The 18,281-nt window shown below is 34.0% G+C and overlaps 1 protein-coding gene across 2 annotated transcripts; it reads left to right on the top strand.

The window, feature by feature from the left end:
• The first annotated feature begins 2,198 nt into the window (after window positions 1-2,198).
• Window positions 2,199-16,130, top strand: LOC108192240 (pre-mRNA-processing factor 19). Of its 2 annotated transcripts, XM_017372311.2 has the most exons (16): window positions 2,199-2,256; window positions 2,447-2,532; window positions 2,704-2,775; window positions 3,248-3,296; window positions 3,409-3,509; window positions 3,737-3,853; window positions 12,730-12,825; window positions 12,912-12,971; window positions 13,611-13,685; window positions 14,243-14,341; window positions 14,442-14,555; window positions 14,877-14,954; window positions 15,030-15,123; window positions 15,551-15,602; window positions 15,706-15,773; window positions 15,864-16,130. In XM_017372311.2, exons 1-16 carry the CDS (start codon window positions 2,244-2,246, stop codon window positions 15,977-15,979), a joined length of 1,290 nt encoding a protein of 429 aa, XP_017227800.1. In that variant the 5' UTR covers window positions 2,199-2,243; the 3' UTR covers window positions 15,980-16,130. The 2 variants fall into 2 exon arrangements, with proteins under 2 accessions (XP_017227800.1, XP_063937766.1); XM_064081696.1 differs by lacking the exon at window positions 14,243-14,341.
• Window positions 16,131-18,281: the final 2,151 nt, after the last annotated feature.

Genomic DNA, 18,281 nt, shown 5'->3' with positions numbered 1-18,281 from the left:
TTTAGGCCAATCCATTCTGTTTCACTCGCTTTATTTTAGGCTAATTCTCACATATATGTATATGACTTTTGTTTAATCTTCACCTGCAGTTACGGAATTACAGGGAGAACCCCAAGATATTTCCAAGGAAAAGGCTAGATTAGCTGCTAAGGAGGTGCTACTCCACTTGCTCTCTCTCATTCTCTATTTGATTTATTGTGCACATATAAATTTTCTTATAAATGTAATGATTATTACTTCAAATCTAAACTACTATTCATCATCATTCTTATCTGTCTAGCTCTTCTGTTATTTTTACAGCGAGGTAAGTAAAGCCTTCACTTTTCCCTAAATTTGCTTGCTTAGATCTTGCTGTATATGGAGTCAAATACATCTCTAGAATCGTTCGATTCAGTCTTCTAATTTTTTTTAAATTTCAGATAGAAATTATAATTATAATTCAAAAAATCATGTTCAAGAATTCTAAAAGTAATACAATTCTTTTCTTATTGAATTCTAAAGATGATACAATTCTTTTCTTATATAGTATTTCTAATTGAATTCTAAAGATGATACAATTCTTTTCTTATTTAGTAATCCTAAAAAAATAGGAAGAGCGTCTCTAGAATTGTTTGATTCAGTCTCCTAATTTTTCTTAAATTTCGGATAGAAAATATAATAAGCAAAATAGCTAAAAAATAGTAATCGTAAAAAGTGATATAATTCTAAGTAGTTAAGAAGTAGGAATCTTTACGCGTCTCTAGGAACTCTCCGGTTAATTTTTCTAATTTTTTTGAGAGAAAATAGGTAAGTAGCTAAAAATAGTCATCGTAAAAAAGATATAATTCTAAGTAGTTAAGAAATAGGAATTTTAACAAAAATATAATAGCTAAAATCTATGAAATTCTAAGTAGTGAAAAAATAGAAATCTTAAAAAAAAGATAATTCTAAACAGTTAAGAAATAAGAATGTTAAAGAAAAATATAATAGCTAAAATCTATGAAATTTGATATATTTATCTAATTATAATTATCATTTTATCATAATGTAAATGATTCTTGATTAGCATCGTATTTGAGGGGAGGGTGCCCCAAATTAATTTTTATCTAAATAATAATAAAATTTCTATTAGTATTATGTTTGACGAGAAAACGGCTAAAATAATTTTTTTATCTAAGTTATAATTTTTTTAAACTAAAACTGGACCACAACTTAAAATAATTTTTATCAAGTTATAATCTTTAACTTTATCATAAATATAATAATTTTTATTAGTATTGTGTTTGACGGTAGGGCGACTCAAACTAATATCTATATTATCATATTTTGTTATTAGTATTGTGTTTAACAAGTGAGCGGTAATTTTTTATTAGTGATATGTTTAACGGGAACACCATTCAAAATAACTTTATGCAATTATAATAGTTTTCGTATCAAAATTTATAAAAAAGATTCTTTATCAGTATTATATTTGAGGGGAGAGCGGCCCAAATTAATTTTTATGTAAATAATAATAAATTTTCTATTAGTATTATGTTTGACGGGAGCTGAAACAATTTTTTGTCTAAATTTATAAAAAAATTCATAACGCCGCCGCGAAGCGCGGCTTTTTTCACTAGTATATATATAAAGGAGAATGTGGGCGTCTCTAGAATCGCTCGATTCAGTCTTCTGATTTTTCTTAAAATTCGGATAGAAAATATAGTTATAATTCAAAAAATCAGGTTTAAAAATTCTAAAAGTGATACAATTCTTTTCTCATTGAATTCTAAAGATGATACAATTCTTCTCTTATTTAGTAATCCTAAAAGAAATAAGATTATATTTTTTCAAACTAACAATAATAGATAAAATACAATTTATATTTAAGATATGTAAAGTAATATATACGATTCTTATTTTCGATAAAATATATTGAAGATATGTTTAACGGGAACACGACTGAAAATAACTTTTATGGAATTATAATATTATTTCGTATCAAAATTTATAAAAAAGATTATTTATTAGTATTGTGTTTAAGGGGAGGGCGGCCCAAATTAATTTTTGCCTAAATAATAATATTTTTTTATTAGTATTATATTTGACGGAAAAGTAGCTCAAACAATTTTTTGTCTAAATTTATAAAAAAATTCATAACGCCGCCGCGAAGCGCGGCTTTTTTCGCTAGTTATAAATAAATATAAAAGATATAATTGATGGAAACCAAGTATAAAACTTTAAGTTGTCGATATTCAGTTATCGATTTGTTTCGCTGGAGGAAGATGATTTGTTCATGTAATCCTCATCCCTGTCTCTCTCTCTCCCTTCCTCTCCATCTCTCTCTACCTCCCTCTCTCCCCATCTCCATCTCTCCCTCCCTCCCTCCCTCCCCATCTCCATCTCTCTCTCTCTACCTCCGCACACACATATACGACTAATCAATATGATACCTGTTTGTTTTCTGTTGAATTATTTTTTGCTGCAGTTTCCAAAAAGTCTACCGAGTGTCCTGTTATTTCAAAGACTTCTGGATACATATTCGACAAGCTATTAATTGAGAAATTCATCCTTGTGAGTCGTGCTTTTTCAATATCTTTTTCTACTTCTAGGGTTTTATACTCATACATAATCAGTTCTTATAAAGTTGTAATCTCTTTTATAATTGATAAAAGTCACATGCTTTGAAATCATTCAGATTAGTCTTTGTATTGTTTACCCCTATCATTTTTAATTTCTTAACAGGATTCCGGAAAATGTCCCATTACCGGGGAGCCGTTAAGCATGGACGACATTGTTCTTGTCAGAACACCCAAGGTTTGTTTACACCCGAATCGGTCTTCTTAATAAATTTCTTTATCTCATTTATATCACATAGTTTTTCAGGTTCAAATGTTGCCTTGCATAACGTCTAATGAATTTATTTCGTATATGGTTAATATCTGTCTTCCATTGTAAAGATTCAAATTCTTCAAGTTCGAGGAGTCAATAGAACTAGTATAAGAATGGGCTATTGGTTTCATTCATGTATCTTAATTTCTCACAAAACTTTCACAATTGTGCTTTCTTGTGTATTATGTATTTAGCATTAGCACTCTGGGGGATTTTATACATTTTAGAATCCAATTATTCAAAAAATAAGAAGTCTATCCACTATCTTCTAAGAAAAATCTGCATTGCATGTAATATCTTCATGGATTTATGAACATTTCCATTCCAACTTAGTTAGCCTCGTTTTAATGCATGTTCTAAATTTTTAATCCCTAAACCTTTTTTCTTGCTTTTGTAGATACCAGATGCAGAGACAGTTGATATGAGTTCTTCAAGTAACTCTAAAAGTACGTGTATATTCTGTTCACGCTTCTTATTTGTATAAAATTGCCTTTACTCCATATATATTATAGATTTACTGTAAAGATTCATAAGTACTTTATGTTTTATTCCTTCAAGCTGTCGAGGAAATTGATTGCCAAAGAATGCTAGATGATATGGTTGAAGCTATTAGAGAATCTTCTGCACGCTTACGACGATTCAGGAGAAATTCAAGAGAGGTATTCCTTATGATCTCCTTAACTCCTTTCCATGGCCTACTTTTCCATAAATACAAGAGAAGTGTTTTTGTATGTAATCTCTTTACCGTGTCTTACTTACTTTTCCTTTTCCATAAATACAAAAAACATGTTTATGTCAAAAAACATTTTCTCGTATATACTGTTGTTGAATGCATTCTTGCATTTTTTTTTCTTTACTTTCTTACTAAACGTGGCTTTATTATTAGATCCCTACATCCCTGGCCTCTGCTGATGCTCTACAAAACTGTATGTTGAGCGGCACTCATCATCTTCACAAGACTGACATGCCAGGCATATTATCTTTGGATATTGACATTTCCAAGGTATGAGGCATTATATATCGAAACTAAAGCAAAATCTTACAACTTTTGATATGTATGTCAGGATCTGATGAATCCCGAGTGAGTACACTAGTTGCTATTGTACTTTTCTGCATAATTCAAGCAGAGTAGGATAGAAACAACACAACAGCAGAGAGATATAGCTGAACAGATGCAGAAATAGAGAGATAAGAGCATAAATGTAGAGAGAAGACAGAGATTAGATAGAAAAGATAGAAATTTAGAAAGAGAGTTAGTTAGAGAACTAGATAGAGAAAGAGTGGTGGATAACATTCCATTTCCATACATCCAAATCATAAAAGAAAATGTAGCTATTTATACCAAGATTTAAAGACTGTGTTGCCCCTCGACTCCCTTTACTACTGATAAGTGATAACGCTATTATCCATACTACTATACTGACTTGTTCATGTAGGACAGGGGTTAGGAAAGGGGTAAAACAGGGGGATAAGGCCTATCTCCGCAGAGAATCAGCAAAGACACACAAATCCGCAGTTTTCGTTTCATATTTTCAGCTCTATCCCAATATGAGAGATTACAAAGTTTATAAAGATAATTAATTACCTGTGAGGCAAGTAATTTCCTAACTAAATCCTTATAAATATCTACTAATTGAAGTAAACAAGTCATTCACTAAATTTAATAGAGTAATCTAGAATCTTCCTAATAAATATACTTCATATAACTAAACTACCCAATCAATTATAATTACTTTTAGATCTAATTAATAATGTAATATATATACAAATCAATTTGATTATTCCTTGTTTCGCATCACTTGTATTTGATAGTAATAGTAATAGGTGATTCCTGACAATTATATATAGGGCTGAGCAAAACCGAACCGAACCGAAATAACCGAACCAAACCGTCCAAATTCGGTTCTGTTTGGTTTGAAATTTTTGAAAATTCTGGTTAGTTCGGTTTTCGGTTTTAACTGAACAAAAAGTTCGGTTCGGTTCGGTTTCTGAAAACCAAATTTCGGTTTAACCGGAATAACCGAAGTTTTATATATATATATATATATATATTTGATTTTTTTAAAATTATTTATATATATAATTATAATAATATATAATAATATTATTACTTAAAATTGATATCTTAAGTTAATGTGAGCTACTGAACTCTAACCCTAATCAGCAGTTCCCATCCTTGCGCCTCCCGACCTCCACCCCTCAATCTCATCTCCACATTCACATCAGATTCAAGCTCCCCTGCTTCATTTCCGAATTCCGATGCCGATTCAAGCTTCTCTGCTTCACTTTCTATTCATCAGTTCACTAGTTCAGGTATTTGAATACTTCAGTTCGATTAATAATCTAATAGTTCAGGTACTGATGTGTATGGCTATTCTGGAAGACTGGAAGCTTATGTATAATATTTTGATGGGTGTGTTAACCACTTTAATTGTATCTTTATTTTATGTATTCTTTTTATTTGTGCTGAAATTTTTTTATATATGAAGTTCGGTTTTAACCGAACCGAACCGAAAAAACCGAAGTAATTCGGTTCGGTTTGAAACACAAGTACGGTTCGGTTCGGTTTCAAATTATATGAAAGTTCGGTTTTCGGTTATTTCGGTTCGGTTCGGTTTTCGACCGAACCGACCGTTTGCTCAGCCCTAATTATATATTTCCTTTTTTCTTAATCTTTCTTTGTACGTCAAGTATTAAATAGTTTGATAGATTGATAGATTAGATTATTAATAAAGTGAAATGTATACCAAAAACTAAATGTGACTATGACCGATGATGAGCAGTGGTTTGGTTTTTGTAATATGATTTATATGTAGTGCCAGTTTTAAGACCGCTTGAAAATTTGTTCCAACTATATAATTATAATGTATTACAACTAATTAAATCATATGCCATATATTTTTAACTTTATAGGGAGTTTGAATTTTTGAAATTAAGTAGTTAATCAAATTTGAATTTTATTAAAAAAACATATGATCAACACATTTAGTTATATAATCAAGATCATGATTTGCATATTTTTTGTTATCTGTATTTTTTAATAGCACTTTACTGTCTTCCCCCAACAAATTAATACCTGTTTTTAAATCTTTGATTTTGTCTAATATTTTCATCTTCCCTGTGTAAATGGTTGTGTTGGTGATAAATCTGTAAGTGCCACCCCCTGTATGCACTAAATGTAATATATAACATTCATAAATTATAGCAAGTAGTGGCTTGAACACAGAATCACAAAATTTTATTACTACTCAAAACATATATGTTTTTGATGATTTATTTATTTATTTTGTACTTGCTTTTAAATCTGATTCAAACCAGAGTATGATGCAGGATCTTTACACTCAGCGCTTAGAACTTTATACAGAACAACTTATAAACTTAATACTAGAATAGAGAGTAAAGATGAACTGATTTTATGAAAGAAAGGGAGAACAAACTAGGCCTCACACCTAGATTACTTAGGTCTCACACCCAAGAAAGTAATAGAACTCCGGTCTCACACCTAAGAAGAGTAATAAAACTCAATCCATTCCAATCTGCCTCAAACAAACTGAGTACAAGAATATATAGCTCCCTTTGGAACTTTCTAGCTGAATAACATTTAATGTATTCAATTCAAAGGACCATCAGACTTCTAAGAGACTTGTTTGACTAATAGACTTAGGCTTTAGGACTTCTTCATTAATTAATCATGAACTTAGTATTTTCAGGAACATTTTACTTATTTCCTGGAACCTTCTTCCGCCTTCTTGAATATGTTTTCCCATACTTTCTTGAATTTACATCATTTCTCCCCGGCTTGGAAAAACTCGGCTCCGACGAGTTGAAGGAGTGATACTTGTTATGAGATCAGGATCCAAACGTTGAAATTCCTCATCAGAGATCCATGTACAGTCCGACCAAGGTTTATCCTTCCATTTAACCAAATATTTCTGATAACCGCTATTCCGAGTAGGAACAATAGTTGTATCCACTATATCGTCAATCTCGTCACGGACATTTGAAGCAGGAGGTAGGCGAAGTGGAGGAATAGATTTTGTAGAGTCACTATGTCCGTGATAAATAGTTAAGTCTTCAACATTAAAGATGTTGCTAATTCCCATGTCAGCCGGAAGATCTATAACGTAAGCGTCAGAATTAATTTTATGGCTGATTGTATATGGTCCCACCCTTTTGTATTGCAACTTTTTGTATTTGCCATTGGGAAAGCGTTCAGGCCGAATGCGTACCATAACCTGATCTCCAACCTCATATTCAGTGGTTTTACGATACAAATCTGCCTGAGCTTTGTATTTAGCATTATTGGCCGATATTTTGTGACGAACATCAGCATGAATTTGCTGAATATGTTCAGCAAAAGCTTCTGCATCTGCACTGTGACGGCCAGATATAGGTAAAGGGGCCAGATCAATTGGTTTCTTAGGCTGCATACCTAGCACAATCTCAAAAGGACTGCAGGCCTGTAGTTCGGTTGACAGAACTGTTGTACTCGAACTCAGCCATTGCTAAAATCTGGTCTTAAGTTGTGAGTTTATCTTCAACCAAGCAACGCAGTAGATTCCCCAAACTCCTATTAACAACTTCTGTCTGCCTGTCGGTTTGAGGGTGATGGGCAGAAGAAAATTTTAATTGTGTATTCATCAACCTCCACAATGTTCGCCAAAAATAGCTTGTAAACTTCGTATCTCGATCTGACACTATAGTCTTTGGCAACCCGTGTAGCCAAACAATCTCCTTGAAAAATAACTTTGCAATGTGGACTGCATCTAACGTCTTCGAACATGGAATGAAATGCGCCATCTTTGAGAATCGGTCAACAACCACGTAGATTGAGTCATGTTCTCGAGCAGTTTTTGGTAAGCCAAGTATGAAATCCATGCTTAAGTCTTGCTAAGGTTCGTGAGGAGTCGGAAGTGGCATATATAATCCTGAAACATTCTTTGTTCCTTTGGCCATTTGACATATACGACACTGAGAAACAACAACAGCTACATCATGCTTTAAACGTGGCCAAACGAATCTCTCTTCAACCATTGCTACTGTTTTGTCCCTTCCGAAATGACGACCATGTAATTCCTGAATAATTTGTTCACGAACTGAAGTAGATGGTAGACAAAGACGATGCCCTTTGAATAAATAACCATCTCGTAAAGAAAAAACAGAGTGTTGTTGTCCGGTAGTCATGCTGGAATAGACATCCTGAAAATCTTTACATGATGGATATTCCTCCTTAAGCCTTTCGAAGCCTACTACCTTGACAGATAACGTATTCATAACATAAATTACTCGGCTAAGAGCATCAGCCGCCTTGTTCTCCACCCCAGCTTTATGTTTTATAACAAAGGCATATTCTTGCAAGAACTCAACCCACTTGCCATGCTTCTGGTTAAGCTTCTTTTGACTATTAAGGTGTTTAAGAGCTTCATGATCAGAATATAGCACAAACTCTTTGTGAATAAGATAGTGACACCAATATCTTAGTGCTTGCACTAATGCATAAAATTCTTTCTCGTAGGTAGTATATTTCAGCTTAGCTTCACTAAGCTTTTCACTGAAAAATGCTACTGGATGTCCTTCTTGGCTGAGTACTCCTCCAATTCCAACATGTGAAGCATCACATGCAACTTCGAACACCTTTGTAAAATCTGGCAGCCTTAGAACCGGGGCTTGAGTCATGCACTCCTTAATCTTCACAAAAGCGTTGGAAGCTGCCAATGTCCACTTAAATTGCCCTTTCTTCATGCAATCTGTAATTGGAGCCATTATAGTGCTGAAATTTTTAATAAAAAGCCGGTAAAAGGTTGCTAGTCCATGAAAACTCCTTGCCTCATGTAATGATTGTGGTACTGGCCAATTGATAATGGCTGCCACTTTCTCTGGATCTCTTGCCACGCCTTAAGAAGAAACAACAAATCCCAAAAATACAACGTTGCTTGTCATAAAAGAACACTTTTCATGTTGATGTAGAGTTTTTCTTGCCGTAGGACTCGTAGAACACGTCTTAGGTGAGAGAGGTGCTCCTCCTTGGTCTTGCTATATATTAAAATATCATCAAAATACACAACCAGAAATTTTCCGATGAAAGGCTGAAATATTTGGGTCATTATCCTCATAAATGTGCTAGGAGCATTGCATAAGCCAAAGGGCAAGACCAACCATTCATAAAGCCCATCTTTGGTTTTAAATGCAGTCTTCCATTCATCTCCGGGCCGAATTCGGATTTGATGGTAGCCACTCCTTAGATCCACCTTTGTAAAGATAGTAGCACCTGCCATCACATCAAGCAAATCTTCGAGCCGTGGTATTGGGAAGCGATACTTAACAGTAATTTTGTTAATTGCACGGCTATCTATACTCATGCGCCAACTTCCATCCTTTTTTGGTGTTAAAAGAGCTGGGACTGCACATGGACTTAGGCTCTCTCGAATGAATCCTTTTGACAAGAGAGCTTCCACCTGCTTCTTGAGTTCAGCATGTTCTGAGGGATTCATTCGGTAGGTTGGAAGATTTGGAAGTTGTGCTCCCGGGACCAGATCAATTGCATGTTGTATATTGCGCATCGGAGGTAAAGCATCAGGTAGTTCATCAGGAGCAGCAATATCTGAAAAGTCTTGCAACAATGTTTTAATCTCACCTGGTAATTCCTTGGCTGTCGAGTCTTTATTCTGGCTTATCTGCTTGATCACCATTCCATAAATAACTCCAGTTTCATTGCTTTCGCGCAAGAACTTCTTCTTTGTTAGCAATTGAAGGACCCTTTTCTTCCTTTTAAATGGCTGATCTGATGTAGTTACTGCAGAAGTTGAGTCAAGTAAATTCTGATCTGTTTTAGATTCTGAAGTTTTTGGCCTGATTTTCTTCATCTTCTTCAGTTCTTCGGAACTTTTAGGATAAAGTGTAATCTTATTACCTTCCCAGAAGAAATGAAAGGTATTCTCCTTGCCACAATGATAGACATCATAATCAAATAACCATGGTCGTCCAAGTAAAATGTGCGTCACGTTCATGGGTACAACATCACAATGAATAGAATCTTTGTAACGACCACACATTATTGGAACCAGGCAGCTTTTACTTACCGGAATGGACGTATTATCGATCCAAGCAACATGATAGGGCTGAGGATGTGGCTCCGTAGGAAGTTTTAGTCGTTCCACTGCCGAGGCTGAAATTACATTCATGCAGCTTCCGCTATCAATCACCAGCTTAAGTAACTCATTTTTACAAGTTACTAGTGTTTGAAATATTGTTGTTCTTCTCCAATCCGCCTCCTTAACCTTTGGAGCAGCAAGTATGCGTCGAACAACCATATTCAAAGGGTTTTCCTCGTCTGAATCAGCCAAGTCATCAGCATTGAATTGGGGAGTTTCTTCACCATCTTCGTTTTCAGGCACTTCGTTTTCTTTTGACTCTTTTTCTGAAACACCTATATGCAGATTGTTCCTGGTGGGACATTGATAAGCCTTATGTCCCTTGCCTTCACATCTAAAACAACGATCACTATTGTCTGCACCCTTTCCTCTCCCTCCTTTCTTATTTGCGGAAAACTGTTGCTTCGATACAGGGCTGGTGACATTAAACTTTCTTGCTACCGGCTCTTTCATCTGAGCAGATCTTTTAAGAGTTGTCATATTCATATATTCCTCCAAATCAAGTGCAATCTGAAAAGCATTTTCCACACTATAAGGAGTATATCTCAACATTTCTTTTCTGATTTCAAATCTGAGACCAGATTTGAATCTTGCCAAGCTATGGCGCGGATCTTCAACAATCTGACTTCTTGTTTTTAACTCATCAAACTTTTGCATGTACTCTGCTACCGTCATCGTTCCCTGCTTCAAATTTACAAGTTGTTCACAGAGCCTATCTTCGTAATTTTGTGGCATGTACTTTTCCCGTAGCCTCACTTTCATCTCCTGCCAGGTTGCTATTGGAGGGAGCCCTGATCTCCGCATGTCTGCTTCAACGCCATTCCACCAGACCTTAGCAAGATTGACCAGCTTCATTTTGGCAAACCTTACACGTCGCTCATCAGTCATGTCATACCATTCAAAGTATTCTTCAATTGCAGAGATCCAATCGACAAAGTTGGTTGCATTAAATCTTCCATCAAAGTCTGGTACATCAATTCTCACCTTCTTTGTGATATCCCCAGCTGTATCATAAGGTGCATATGGGCCCCTGTTGAAGTTTCCAGAAACATTAAACATGTGAGGCTGCTGCATCCAAGGGAGTCCATTATTCAGCGGTTCCCGCCTTGCATTTTCTTCTTCGTTTGGTTGCTCGTTGCCGTCTTTGTCTGCGCCATTGTTTGCACCAGAGGACTCTCCTTCAGGTGTTTCCACATATGAATTTGTCCTTGTTTCAATCTGCTTAACTCTGGCATCAATGTTTTCAATCCGCTGATTTAAAATATTAAGACCTTCTATCATTTGAATCAGCACCTGATCTCGTTCCGCATCTGTAAGTCGGCCTCGGAATGAACGTCCCGTGCGTGTCGTCATAGCGCAACCTCGCTCTGATACCAAGTCTGATGCAGGATCTTTACACTCAGCGCTTAGAACTTTATACAGAACAGCTTATAAACTTAATACTAGAATAGAGAGTAAAGATGAACTGATTTTATGAAAGAAAGGGAGAACAAATAGGCCTCACACCTAGATTACTTAGGTCTCACACCCAAGAAAGTAATAGAACTCAGGTCTCACACCTAAGAAGAGTAATAAAACTCAATTCATTCCAATCTGCCTCAAACAAACTGAGTACAAGAATATATAGCTCCCTTTGGAACTTTCTAGCTGAATAACATTTAATGTATTCAATTCAAAGGACCATCAGACTTCTAAGAGACTTGTTTGACTAATAGACTTAGGCTTTAGGACTTCTTCATTAATTTATCATGAACTTAGTATTTTCTGGAACATTTTACTTATTTCCTGGAACCTTCTTCTGCCTTCTTGAATATGTTTTCCCATACTTTCTTGAATTTACCTCAGAGTATCTATACTTACTGCAAAGGGGACTTGTTGAATACATCTCTCACATTCATAAATGTTGGGAATCAGCTTGGTAGTAGTCTATAGTAGTAGGGGGTAACAGTATTAGTAAGGTTAATAGTGTCATCTTCTATTCTGGAGTTATTTATAGAGTTCATGGTCTATAAATACTTGTTGTACTCTGAGATTATGTTTTGAATATGAAGGAAATGTAATATTTTCCACCAATATTTCTCTCTCTAGTTTGTTAGTCATTTTCACTCTCTACAACCAACTCCCCTGTGCAAGTCAGCCTATCTCTCTCAACTTTTCTCTACCTCTCTGAGTTACTCTCTAGTTTTCTGTGTTCTCTCTACAGCTCTGGCCTAATCTATATTGTTTCTCACTGTTAATTTGAATGTACCTGTTATGATAAGTATCTGTCCTGTTATTTATTATTATATGATTGAATGTTTTTATATATTGATGGACTTGTATTATTATTGGGTTCTATGACAACCCGTTTGTTTTGGGCCTTAGTTTATAGGGTTTATTACAGCCTTCACAGGTATATATATAACAACCCGTTTGTTTTGGGCCTTAGTTTTTAGGGTTTATTACAGCCTTTACAGGTATATATATACCCGATGTTGTATAATTCTTTGCATTTATTGTTGTCGGTGTATCGTTTGACATCATGTTATCTTCAATATATGTGCTGTTCTTACACTTAAACCTATAGAAAACTACAAAAACATTCAGAAAACTCGTTCAGGAACTTCTAGTTCGTGACAGTAACGTATCTTTGGCATAGTTCATTGTTGGAATAATGTATATTTTTGTACTCGAATCAGACATTACCAGGTAATTTAAAGCTCAATCATTTTATTTGATATCATATCAGGATATCATTGCTACTGGTGGTGCTGATGCTAATGCTATCGTCTATGATCAAGTGTCTGGAAATGTTATATCAGCACTGGAAGGTCACACTAAGCAGGTCTTTTTGTTATACTAGATCTTTGATTACTTTTATCTACAAGCACTAGATTATATTGTTGTACTAATGTTCAGTATCTCTGTCAGGTCACAAGTATTAAATTTGTGAAGGAAGGTGAACTTGTAATTACCGGATCGGCTGATAGTGTAAGCCTGCTTCTATTGCGCCTGAGATATGTGTTTGGGATTTCGTTTATATTTTGATGTCATTTCGTCCATTCACTTGAGATAACGTTTTGCCTTGTTTTCCTTTATCTCTTTTAGAAATATTGAGTTTTGTATAACTTCATGTTTTAGTTGCCTTTGGCATTGTCTTCTAGGTTCCTAAAACCAGCTTTCTCATCTTATCAAGCCAAAAACAGTGTAAAAGTAGGATGGCTTGCCTTGTATTCCTGGGCAGTACTACCTTTTTCGATAAAGCATCTTACCTAAAGTTGCGAGAAAAGTTATTATAATAATCATATATTAGATAATATAACTTTAAATCTCAGTAAATTCTAATAATAATATTTTATGACCTTCATTTTTTATTATAATTTTCTTCAACATGCTTACTAGCTTTCTTGCACAAGACTTCCCCGTGCTGTATTGGGAAAAACAATGCGAATCTGGCACTTAATATAGTTTAACAAGTATTATAGCCATCGACGGGATTGCTCAAATAGCATTTCCTATCAATTTGTCACCCAGACTGGTCCTATTGCTGCACAGGGTGCTGCACATCTTCCACACAATATGAGCAGCATTTGTATTGATTTACATGATAATCTTGTAATACTTTTGCAGACTGTTCGTGTGTGGCAACGGTCAGAAGGCGGGAGCTACAAGTACAAGCACATTTTAGATCATCACACTGATGAGGTGAAGTTGTACTACTATACTTGGTTATCGATTTATTTTTAGACACCGAATGAGATTATAATATCGTCCTTTCAGTTTTGTATGTCAAGAAGTATAAAGTCCTCAACAGTTGCTTAATTCCAAACTCATGCACTTGAGTACTAAACTGTATAAAGTAGTAAATTGAAAAGCTAATCTTCATGCTGCCAAATTTGGGCTGACTTTAATAGGGATAAGATAGTCAATTTAATCACTATTTCGGATAGTATCTATGGTTCTACCTTTTTCTTAGCAACAGGCTTTCCAAATTTATTGCTATTTTCAGCAGAATGCAGCTAACTTTAGTCCGACCTTATGAGGATTAAATAATTGCTCTTGTAATTTGTTCATCAGGAATATGGTCACTATAATATGATACAACGGATTGCTATGTGAAATTACTTGTTTTTCTTTGTAATCTCCTCTCCAGTCTGGTTCCCATCATACGATTATCTGTGCACTTAAACGTAATTTTACATTTGTGCATATTGGGAATTATTTTGATTACCAAATGACCAAATTTATTTAAACATTAATAGGTGCAAGCTGTCATGATCCATCCAATCCAGACGTACTTAATAACAGCTTCGCTCGACTGTACTTGGAATTTATATGACATCTCTCATGATTTTAGGATTGTATGGTTTCTCTCTATTCCTAATTCACACAAAAATACTGCCCCTGTGCACAATTGTTACTTCTTCACATGCTAAATTAAACCTTTATGGCTTGTTGCAGGTTGCTTGTGCCAAGGGATCTGAGAGATTTACAACTGCAGCTTTTCATCCTGATGGTCATGTAATTGGGACCGGCACCTCACGTTTTGTTAGATTCTGGGATGTATCAAAACAAGTATAATGCTATACAAGATCTTCCTCGTATTTTCCCTATTAATTTTGTCTTTTTCTGTCTTTTTGTTTTATTCTGAGCAAATAAATTTATTAGTCAAACAAGAAAGCAAACACCATACGAGGACATAGCCTAGGCAGGAAAAAAAAAGGAACTTCCTAACTCTGCCCACAAATAAGCTAAAAGCTCAGTCTAACAGAGCATAATCAATAAACAGGAAGCCTTAAACATCCTCCAATATAATATAGTATATGGCAATATGTTGTCCCTATTTTGTTTCTCTTTCTCTGGTTCATGTGTTCTTAGTATTTTCTATGAGAACAGGATGATATTTTCAAAATTGATGCTCATGCTGCGCCAGTGAGCTCAATTGCGTTTTCGGAAAATGGTTACCATCTAGCGGTAGGTGTTTATGTAGTAGATTGAGCACAATATAAATTGTGGGTTGATAACTGAAATTTTCTCACATTTTGTCAGACTGCTGCTGAAGATGGTGTAAAGCTGTGGGACCTACGTTTTATAAGAACTCTCATGACATTCCCGTCAGATTTGAAAACAGGCACACGTCCCAGTAAGTTTTAATAAAAAAGCTGAAATTATTAATTTTTTATCTGTTGCTAATATTGCACATGTCTGAGCTATAATTTTTTTTTCCAATAATAGTTGCTTGGTGATTGTGAATTTTTCCGCTTTAGACTAGACAATTTTGATAATTCTGAACAGCACTACTGCATCATCACCAAAATCCAGAAAGTGCAGATTGCTGAGATTGAACTGTTTGTCTGGATAAGATATATCTCTATTTGGAACCATTATGCACTAGAAAATCCTTTTGTAGAAAATGGTTATATTTAGTTTGTTACAAATATGTGATAAAACGGATATAAGACCTTATATTATTATTATTATTATTATTATTATTGTTGTTGTTGTTATTATTATTGTTATTGTTATTGTTATTGTTATTGTTATTATTATTATAACTTTATTTTTTGCAGTCGACTTTGATTATAGTGGGCTTTATCTTGCCAGTGGTGGTTCACATATCAGGTTAGTTGGTTCATGACTAAACATACTGAAGATGTAGAAAGTGTTGTATTTACTAGCTTTCCTCACCAAAAATCTGTAACTCACATGTAGTTGATTTTTGCAGTGTTTACGACATTGCCTCGGCGCCCAAGTACGGAACTATTGCCACCTTTTCTGATTATTCGGGCATAGGTATGCCTCCTAAACTCAATGCATGAACAAGTTGAATAACCTAGGGCAGCATACCTACATTGAAAATAACCTAATTGGTTCTGAATGCAGCTAATATTACTTCTTTGAAATTTGGCAAAGATGCCAAATACATAGCAGCCGGGTCACAGGATTCAAAGCTATTATTATTCAGCTCGCCTAAAAATGACGAATTGATGGACTGTTAGCATTGTTGTAGATTTTGAAATTGTATATGCCCTGTCCTGTAAACTCTGCTAGTTCCAGCGAGTTAGTGCACCAAAAACTGCATCTAACCTTTTTGTGAACTTGAAATTTTTGTGATTTACAGAAGTTATCGAGTTATAATTGTCATTATTAGAGTACTCCCTTACCCTTTAATTCTATACGTTTTTATCACGGCTTGATACGTATTATAATACTCCTATAAAATATGGTTCTATAACTTATATTTAAAATTTTCCTTTTCTAAATAAAAATTGATCTTTAAATTTTTATTCGAAAAAATATATTTTAAAAGTAAGTTATAGAACTATACTTCTTATGTCTCAATTTACATGTCTCTTTCGGTTTTCAAGAAGTCAAATTGACCAACCTTTGACTATATATTAAAAAATATTTATTCATTATATTAGGAAATAAAAAATTATATTTTAAATTAGGCAAAATGTACTTTTCAATGATATAATATATTTTTTTTCCAATTGTATGACATATATTAATTTTAGTCAAAATATAGTCATTTTGACTACTTAAGATTTTGGAATGGAGGGAGTATTTTATAGGAGTATTAAAATGTGTGCCGCATTGTGATCCTCATGTATACTATTAGGTAGGATTGAGGGAGTTTTCTTTGAGGACGAATTAAACATAACTTTGAGCACGAATTAAACATAAATGAGTTGGATACCAAGAAACAATTAAACATGAATGAGCTAGAAGATTATATTTCAAGCTACAACCCTAATCTTTTTCAAAAAAATAAATGAGGTGGAGATAAGGAAACAATTGAACATAAATGACACTTGAAGATTATGGGGTCGTTTGGCCAAACAAAAGTTATTTTTTGCTTAAAGTAAAGAAGTGTATGAGAACTAAGAAGCAAATAAGTTAATAAAGTGTTTGGAAAAAAGCAGAAGCTGTGAAAGAGAAGCTAGCATTCTCAGCTTCTTAAAAGTGCTTCTGCTTCTTTACACAAACGGGTCAATAAAAACAGAAGCCAAAAGAAAAAGCTATTTCTGCTTCCCAAACTGGCCCATTTCAAACTGCAGCCCTAATCTTTTCAGCCTCACAGACAAACTTATGCATATAGAGTCGCATATTATGATCCTATAGCTTCATCTCTTTCGTCTGATTATCCAATATAATTTATATACGACTTCTTTGATTAGATATTTAAATTTGTAAAATTAATAATTCTGTGTAATAAGTTGAAAATAAAATTACAAAATGAAGTACTTGATTTTTTTATTTTTTTTATATAACTTATTTGACATAATAATATTCATAAATTATTGCTTACTCGTGAAACACTTAGTAGACTCTTATTTTTACGTAAAACCTTATTTGTCCTTAATAATTTAGTTCCATTATTAAAATATTACTTGTGTTGTTTGATTATAAAAAAAATCATCTTAATTGTTATTTTCCCTGGTAATAGATTGAAAGTATGTCATTTGAAAAATATTTTGGAAATCAACGTAGAACTGGGAACAATTTTTGTTAAAAATTAAGGATAACTAAAGTTTAGAGCAATTTTAATATGTGCTAAATCTCAAATTGGTCATTAAAGTAAATGCCATATTTCATTTTAGTGATTCGACTTGTCGGGGACTCACATACATCACTGTAGTAACAGATTATTACAGAAATGTTAACTTTTTCAATTGTTCAGACGGAAACCAAAACGTGACATATATTACGTGACAACAAACAACTGTAACTTCTTTGTGTGTATATATAACATTGAACCAATTATACTACTCGCTAAAATCACTTTAATTATTCTTCCTATCTAACCATTTTTTCGAAAACACAAATTAAAATAATATTTTTGTATCATTTTATCTTATCTGTATTTTTTGTCTGATTTTCTTGGATTTGAAAGTTGAGCAGGCATGGTCTGAAGTTGGACACACTTCACTTTAATCTCTTAAACCAACTCAATTCAATTATTTTCGGTCCCAGTCTTCGCTTTTCTTGCGAAATAAATCAAACTTAAAATTTAATTGCCTTTTATTCGAACTTATGTTTCCATTACTATTATTACAACATTTCTATTACTCTTATTATAGTAATATATCGGGGAACGACTGAGTTGGACTCCACGTAGATGCCACGTTTTGTAATTAGAAATATATGTTAGATTTAAGACGGTTCCTGTCAGGTCAACCGATCAAACTAACGTCTTTGTAATAATCCATGACTCTAATAATGCATGTGAGTCCGTGATAAGCCGAGTCAATAAAGTGAGATATGCCCTTCACTTAAGTAATCAATATGAGATTTAAC

Source organism: Daucus carota, chromosome 7 (genome assembly GCF_001625215.2).
Source record: "Daucus carota subsp. sativus chromosome 7, DH1 v3.0, whole genome shotgun sequence".
NCBI classification, from domain to species: Eukaryota; Viridiplantae; Streptophyta; class Magnoliopsida; order Apiales; family Apiaceae; genus Daucus; species Daucus carota.
This window is presented reverse-complemented; position numbering and strand designations above follow the sequence as displayed.

Coding starts and splice junctions, on each gene's coding strand:
- LOC108192240 (XM_017372311.2), top strand. Junction 12,972..13,610: donor TTACCGGATCGGCTGATAGT/GTAAGCCTGCTT, acceptor ATACTTTTGCAG/ACTGTTCGTGTGTGGCAACG. Junction 15,124..15,550: donor GAAAACAGGCACACGTCCCA/GTAAGTTTTAAT, acceptor TATTTTTTGCAG/TCGACTTTGATTATAGTGGG.